This window comes from Protobothrops mucrosquamatus, unplaced genomic scaffold (genome assembly GCF_001527695.2).
Source record: "Protobothrops mucrosquamatus isolate PMUCROS unplaced genomic scaffold, P.Mucros_1.0 scaffold1382, whole genome shotgun sequence".
In the NCBI taxonomy this organism is placed as follows: domain Eukaryota; kingdom Metazoa; phylum Chordata; class Lepidosauria; order Squamata; family Viperidae; genus Protobothrops; species Protobothrops mucrosquamatus.
Genome location: NW_015387570.1, coordinates 267249 through 275191, shown reverse-complemented (window position 1 = coordinate 275191; position 7943 = coordinate 267249). Strand labels below are relative to the sequence as shown.

General features: G+C 33.9%; 1 protein-coding gene across 1 annotated transcript in view; it reads left to right on the top strand.

The window, feature by feature from the left end:
* Positions 1 to 39: 39 nt before the first annotated feature.
* LOC107292589 (peptidyl-glycine alpha-amidating monooxygenase) overlaps positions 40 to 7943 on the top strand; it is a gene marked incomplete at its 5' end in the record, with an annotated part of 29903 nt that continues 21999 nt past the window's right edge. The window contains 2 exon segments of the mRNA XM_015821693.2: positions 40 to 357; positions 4873 to 5002. Coding sequence (XP_015677179.1) covers positions 40 to 357; positions 4873 to 5002 — 448 coding nt within the window.

Genomic DNA, 7943 nt, shown 5'->3' with positions numbered 1-7943 from the left:
CCTGCCATTCTTTCCCTGTCTTTCTCTTTCTCTACACAGGTGATTTCTATTCCCTCATTTCCAGGCTGCTAGGAGAAAGGGAAGACGTGGTTCACCTGCACAAGTATAATCCTGCAGAAAATGCTGAATCAGATTTTGTAGCCGAGATTGCTAATGTAGTCCAGAAGAAGGATCTTGGCTGGCCTGATGCCAGAGCATTTTCCAAAAATGACAAAAGAGCTAATGCCATTCTTGTCAGAGACAGAATCCACAAGTTTCACAGATTAGAATCAACTCTGAGGCCACCGGAAAACAGGCATGTTGCTTTGCAGCAAAATAAACCCAGTGTAGGGAACTGGGAAAAAGAACAGACAGGAGGTAGGTTTGGAGTATTTTTTTTTATATTTCAGTATCCAGTACTGTGCTCCATACTGTGCAAGGTGAGGAGGAAACGTTAACTGATGTGTTTGGGGCTGAGTTTTAAAAATGTATCATTTGACATTCCTTGTATCAAATGTTTAAACGAAAAACGTATTCCATTCAGTATTGTCATCAGGAATTATTGAAACGATGCTCATATTGTATTTCTCTTTCACAGAGGACTAGTGTGTTTTTTTTACTAGACATCTAAGCTGTGTAGTCTTGTCACAATTTTATTTCATCATATAATCATCTGTAGATAATTTCTTTCTAAATTGGGCAGCTAAATGGAAAATACTCCATTTACATACTACAAATAGAGATACTATTTTGAGATTTCGATGGAAAACCAAACTGGAAAAATATTTCTTTAATTTAATGAAAGCAAGCTAAAGCTTGTTTTTAAAACAATTTTATTAAATTTCAAGAGAAAATAAAATACAAAAGAACAAAAAAGGGAAAGAATGGATATAAAAAGGGAAGAGGTTAAAAAGTGAGAAAGCTAGCTAAATCTGACAAGTGCCAGATTTTTTTTCTTACAGACGTTTATTTCACGCTTACATGAAATATATGATTACATTTTCTGCATTTCTATTTATATGTTACCTTTCCAAAAGTGTAAGCATTATTGTTCTGTATATAATATTGTTTTCTCCAGAAGCCCAGAGCTGGTGCATAAGTTGCTGGTGCCAGCTTATCTATGGAAATAAGTCAGAATGCTGTAGTAGCATAAATCAGAGAAAGGAAATATATGAAACAGCAACTCTTTTTTCTGATTAGAAAAGTTGTATTGATTTTTCTTCCATTTCCCAATAGAAGATTAAGAGCTGCAGTTAAACCCAAAAATGCAAAAACAAAGAGTGCAAAAAATTCTGCTTTATTTACTTATTTGACTTAGTTTACTAAGTTTCTCATGGAGAGAAGCAACCTAGAACTAAGAAGAAATTTCCTGACATGGACAACAATAAACCAGTGGACCAGCTTGCCTTGAAAAGTTGTGATTCCTCCATTACTGGAGGCTTTTAAAAGGAGATTGGATAGCCATTTGTCTGAAATGGTATGGGGTTTCCTGCTTAAGCAGGTGGCTGGACTAGAAGACCTCCAAGGCCCTTTCCAACATTTATTCTGTTACTTACAATTCCTGAAGCCATCGCTTGCCTCCTGTTTAGGATGTATATAATTCAGAGGCCATATATTTGTACTCTTGATTTAAAAACAGCAATGCCTTTTGTTACATAAAGGAATTTCCTCAGATTATAAAAAGGAATTGGGGACAGGGGGTTAATTGCTAATGTGGACATTATGATCCTATATATGGAAAATATTTTCCATTCTATAGAACAGGTGTGTCAAACTGGAAGCTCACGGGCCAGATGCGTCACGTGCAGGCCACACCCACCCCGGCTCTGCAAAGGCAAAAACGTCACGATACGTCACGTGATGCAATCGAGTTTGATACCTGTGCCGTACGATTTATTCTGACATTGCACAGGAAGTATTATAATAGTATTTGCTGTTGCATCTCTGCTCTGTTGAAAAGCAGCTGACAAAAATGCTTGTTAATTAGGTCTGTTTTTCATAATTACTTAGGAAAAGTAACATTATTTGTAACCTGATGAACAAAATATTAGTCTAGCTAAAGCACAACTAACCCTAATTGCAGCCCCTCTTTGGAGACTGTGTTTCACAGAAAAGTAAAATAGCAAGTTTTGTGGTGTTATGCCAATGTAGAGATCATAATAATAATAATAACAATAACAACAACAACAATAATAATAATAACATTGGAAGGGACCTTGGAGGTCATCTAATCCAACCCCTTGCTCAAGCAGGAAACCCTATTCTTTATGAGTTTTGTTCATGCTTTTCATCTATTTGCTTATTATATTCTATAAACTCAGAAACTGAACTACTGTACTAGGTACTTACATGCAGACAACTGGGCAGGAATGTCTTAAAAGTTATATAAGAAAATTTTATAAATTGTAATTTTCAATCAAAATTGAAATCAAAGTTAGCTCAAGTGATAGAAACAGTAGACTAGACTTTTTCATTAGTCATCATGCCCTAACAAGGATAGAAGGCTGAAAGAAAATGTTGTGAATGTTTATGTAACATAAGAGTTTCTGGTATAGTGAGTATGTAATTTGTGATTATTATTATTATTATTATTATTATTATTATTATTATTATTATTATTATTATTATTATTATTCTGTTTGGGGGGCAGGAAAGTAAAATAGAGACTGGAGGGAAATGACATAAATGTTTATATGGTATGGATAGAAAGATGGAATGAATATACTTTATATATATGTATATATATGTGTGTATATATATATGTATGTATATATATGTATATGTGTTTTTCAAAATTTGGATTGCTAACAAAGAATTAAGGGAGTACTGGGATAGCTATTTCTAACCTTATTTGGTTTTCATCAGCCAGACATACCCTTCCGAGATTCGAACCTGGGCTGTCTGCATGTTAAGCAGAAGTATTAGCCCCTAGGCCACAGGCTCTTTCTCACTTTGTTAGCTACAAGAGACAGGGGAAGAGAATGAGTGCTTTTTTTTTTTTTGAACACCCTGTCAGCCCAGGTATGGCTAATACTTCTGCTTAACATGCAGACAGCCCAGGTTCGAATCTCGGAAGGGTATGTCTGGCTGATGAAAACCAAATAAGGTTAGAAATAGCTATCCCAATACTCCCTTAATTCTTTGTTAGCAATCCAAATTTTGAAAAACACATATGATGTCGCAGTTAAGTGACTGCTGCCTGTGGATGGCTCTGGATTGAGCTGATGCAGGCAAAAGACTTCTCTCTCCCATATTTGGGCTGACAGGGTGTTCAAAAAAAAAAGCACTCATATGTATATGTGTATATATATATACGTATATGTATATATATATATGTGTGTGTGTGTATGTGTATGTATATATGTGTGTGTGTATGTGTATATATATATACACACACATACACACACACACACAAACCTAATGCTTTATGATTGTTGCACTTGATTGCATTGGTTAACAAATATTGTAAATAAATTACTTGTAAATATAATAAATTAAAGAATTTAATTTACATTCCTGGATATGTTTCCTTCAAATCTTTGGGACTTATTTTAAAATTAGTATGAATATTATCTGTTTGGTGCTTTATTTTATTGACAGTTTGTTTTTCTTTTGATTTGTAAATAGAAAACAAATGGAATTCCTACTTTTGCAGCTAAGGTTTTCCCAAGAATAATAAGTTCAGTAATTTAAAAAAAAATCCAGAATCTTGAAATACAAGCAATCAAGCAAATACTAACTGAAGCATGCAAGTGTTCTACTGAAATCAGTTTTTGCACAAACATATTTGGAATTGTTTTCACTGTGTATGCAAGGTTTCAAACAAGAAACTCTTGTTTGAGAGTGGGAGTAGGAAGAGAATAGAAACACGAATAAAATTCAGCGTAATTTTATACAGTTTTTATAGACAATTTGTTTGGAAATGAGTCTGAGCAGCAGTCATCAAATTGTGGCTACTGCTATTTCTGTCAAATTGATGGAATGACCAGTTGCTGTCTCCCTCTGTTATAGGCAAGCATATTGCTACTGACAGTTGACCTATTGGAATATTGAAATATTGGCATTTACAGCATAGATGATATAGAAAGAATGTTGAGATGAGTTCATTTTACATTATGCTTCTAAAAGAAGATATGGTTTTCATGCCTTTGGAAACTGCTGGGGAACATGCCTGAGAGATCTATGCTGAGGCTGGTTTTTTTTTCTTTTTTTAAGAATAAAAAAACACTGGCCAGGTTCATTCACTGCAGTTATATAACAACATTATAGCTTGCAGAGTTTGGGCCCCTCAACCAGCCTAAATATTAGTCCATTACGGTTGTCCAGCAAATCTTTGAAAATTTGGGATTAGCTATGTTGTAATTATTATACTATGTGCATTATACCATGGCATGCAAAAGTACAGGCAATCCTCAACTTAATGACCCCAGTTGGGACTGGAATTTCCATCATGAGTTGCTGTGGTCATAAAGCAAGTCATCACATTACTGGGCCCGATTTATGTCCATTTTTACCACTTTTTTTTTAGTGAATCACAAGATTGTTAAGGAAATCACACATTCCTTAAGCAAATCCAGCTTCCTCCATTGACTTTGCTTGTCAGAAGCCAGCTGGAATCTAGTTGCTATCACATGACCAGAAGCCACTACAACTGTTGTAAATGCAAACCAGTTGAAAACAGCCTGAATTATAATCAAGTCACTTTTGGGAGTGGTGCAGCGATTGTAACTTGAGGATGGGTTGTAAGTTATGTTTTCCAAGGCCTTTGTAATCTTGAACCATTGTTAAATGTATGGTTGTAAGTCAAGGACTACTGTATGTTCAAGTTTTGTAAGAAGCACAGACATTATCATAATATATAGAATAAATATATTCCTCGTTGATTTTTTTCAGGTTTAAAGATAGAAGAAGTAGCTGACTGGCCAGGCATAACCCTCAAACTAGGCCAGGTTTCTGGGCTGGCCCTGGATCCTAATAACAATTTAGTCATCTTTCATAGAGGTGACCATGTATGGGATGCAAAGTAAGCAAACCTAAGTCTTTATATCCATCTTCGATGCTTTCATGTTTATCCCTTAATCTCGCTCTTTCCTGGCTCTTTGTGTGTGAGATCAAGTTATATTAGCTGCTTAAGCAGGTGATTTAAAAGAGAAAGATTTTTTTCCATAAAAAATTTGAATACATCTAAAAAATTGGTATGACATTTATCTCTATTCCTCAATTTCTTTAATAGGATTTTGATTTTTCATAATTTAAGAGAAGTTGGAAGTTTCTGTGGAAATTATGATGGTCGTTGTTAGTGATAACAGAATAAAGGAACCTCAGAGTTTGAATGTTCTTGAGAGTATATATTCCAAATGCTTTATAACATTTTGAAAAACAAGTTATGCTTAAAAAAGTAAACTCATTAAGCATGTCATCATTACAGATTTGTGTTTAAACTTGAGCTATGCAAATAATTCAAAAGGCACCATGTAGAAAAGATACTAAACCAGGTACTATATCCATGTAGTAAAACCATGTAGTAAAAGGCAGTAAACCAGGCTTTTGCAGTATTTCAGAGTGCTGCTTAAATGTAGAAAAAGCATGATAGATAATTTTAATGAATGATTTATAAGTTGTAAGAGAATAGATGGATGCTCATTACCAATGTACTTGCTTTGTTGTTTCCATTTATGTTCTTCTGAAAACCCAAAGAGTCTTGCCTAATACTGTGTCCAAAATAGGTTTGCTTGATTGGTTCAGAAAATGTAACTGGCTCAAAATTACTAAGTGAGCTTCATGACTGAGCAGGGCTTAATTCTGATTCTCCCTGATCTACATTTTAACACCTTAACCGCTATAATTTATTGGCTGTTTGTTTTTATTTTAAAATATCCTTATTGTAGCTTGGGTTTTCCAAGTGGACCTGTCTTCCAAACAACCAGCCTATCTGAACTGATGGTGTTAATTTGAACATCTCAAAGCCCAAAATAAATAAGCAAATATTTTTTTGCTTATATTTCCTTGAACCATCTTCAGTGGCATGAGCATTTCAGTATTTGTCAAGGACGGCATTTTTATTCTCGGTAGATCAAGAGAGTAGAAATAGAGTTACCTTTTCAACATAGAATAAAATAGTAGTAAGTGAAAATAAATGAGCCTTGTATATTTCTGTAGTGAGAATCCCTCAGAGATTTGTAAATAATTTTTTTAATAAGAGCATGTTACTAATAAGAGGAAGGCAATAACATAGGAGAAAGAATGTTTATTATCAGATGGAATCGTTTCCTTCCCCTCCCTTGAGAATTGCCCTTCATTAACAGCCTTGACTAAAAATATGCACATAATCAGAAAATTAATGCACAGTTATTAATTGAGTATAATATTCTTTATCAGTCATAGAGGCACTCAATTATTAGCCTTAGGAATTTGGTTCATTCTTTGTGGTTGATTGCTTCCCCATCATACAACAAGAAAGATGCAAACAGATTATCAGTGCTTCAGGCAGAGTACAAAATGGCACCACTGTATTAATAATACATGAACATAAAAAGCTGAGCATCCCTTCAAGTAAATGTAGCAGCTGCTTGAGAATATTAGGCAACTTCATTTAGTATTATCCATAGAGTTCTATGGTCAGGATCTGGTCGATGTGTCTATATCAGCTGTTCTGCCCCGAACAAGTTAAGCCACTGTCAAATTTACAAAGCAGTCTGTTCTTTAAATTGCTGCCTTTGGGGGTGCATGCTCTTTTGCTTGATCATTTTCCTCTATTCTGATGAGATAGCAAGTTCAAGAGAACCCTGCCAAATAACAGATAAACAAATGTTTTTGGAACATGCCTCAAGTCTGAAAATCTGCTTGTAACCTTGTTATCCGTCTTGATAGTGTATATCTGGGGAAAAAAACTGGATTTTTCCCTGTGGTAAGACTTTTTGTAGATGAATAAAATATTTTCATATACTGTTGTTAAACCTAAACTTAGTCTTACTTGGAATTAAAACAAATGTTGTTTAAGTTAATAAAGATTCTGTTTCTTTTATCTCTCAATATGTTAACAGTTTACGCTGCTTTGCTCTTCTCCCCCCAACTTCCTTTCCTGGCTTTCCAGAAAAAAACTCATTGTTAAAAAAATGAAACTGAAATTATTCAGTCACAGAACTTCATAGATGAACTAAGTCAATTTGGTGCTCTTGAATTTATGTAGAATATCTGCCCTGGATTCATTAATGTCATTTTTAAGCATTTCTTCAGAAGGGTTTCTATAAATAAGAATAGTGACCTAATTAATGTAATAATAAAAAAGATACTTAAAAGTCAATTAATTTATGTAAGATAACTGTAATTGTTCGGCTCCTGTGGATTTTTCTTAATTATATGTTGTGGATTGATTCTGTAAGGAAAATGTAAGAAATATGGTTCTTATTACAGTATTATTTTACATGTAATTTTAGTAGTTTGTATTTTGTGTTGCATTCTAGCATTTTAGTTATAAATATATGAGAAAGAATAATAATATGCCCCTACAGTTAATACTATACTTCAGTCAATGCCTAATGCTTATATCAAAAGACAACTTGCAATGAGAGGGAAATATACAGTAGTTAATAATTTCTCTCGAGATAATGGCATGAGCGTTTATATCAAGTGTATAATTCATAATGATCCTAGTATAATTTTCAAAATACTTTAATTCTAGTTTAAAATAGATTGAATTACTTAAAGGTTATCTTATGGTGTCTATGGTACATTTAAAATCAGGTATTACTTTCATGTAGAAACTGGAGGAGGAGGGAAGAAAGAATATACAGCTTTAAGATTCATATTTGCTTATGTAAGTGTGTTTGTGTGTACATATAGTGTCTAGTAAGAACCTACTCTGAAGGCTTTTCCATGACTTTTTGTTATATCTGATATAATATTTGAAAAGTCATCAAAACAGCCTTCAAAGAAGTTTGTTACTAGACAGCTGTTTCCATAAA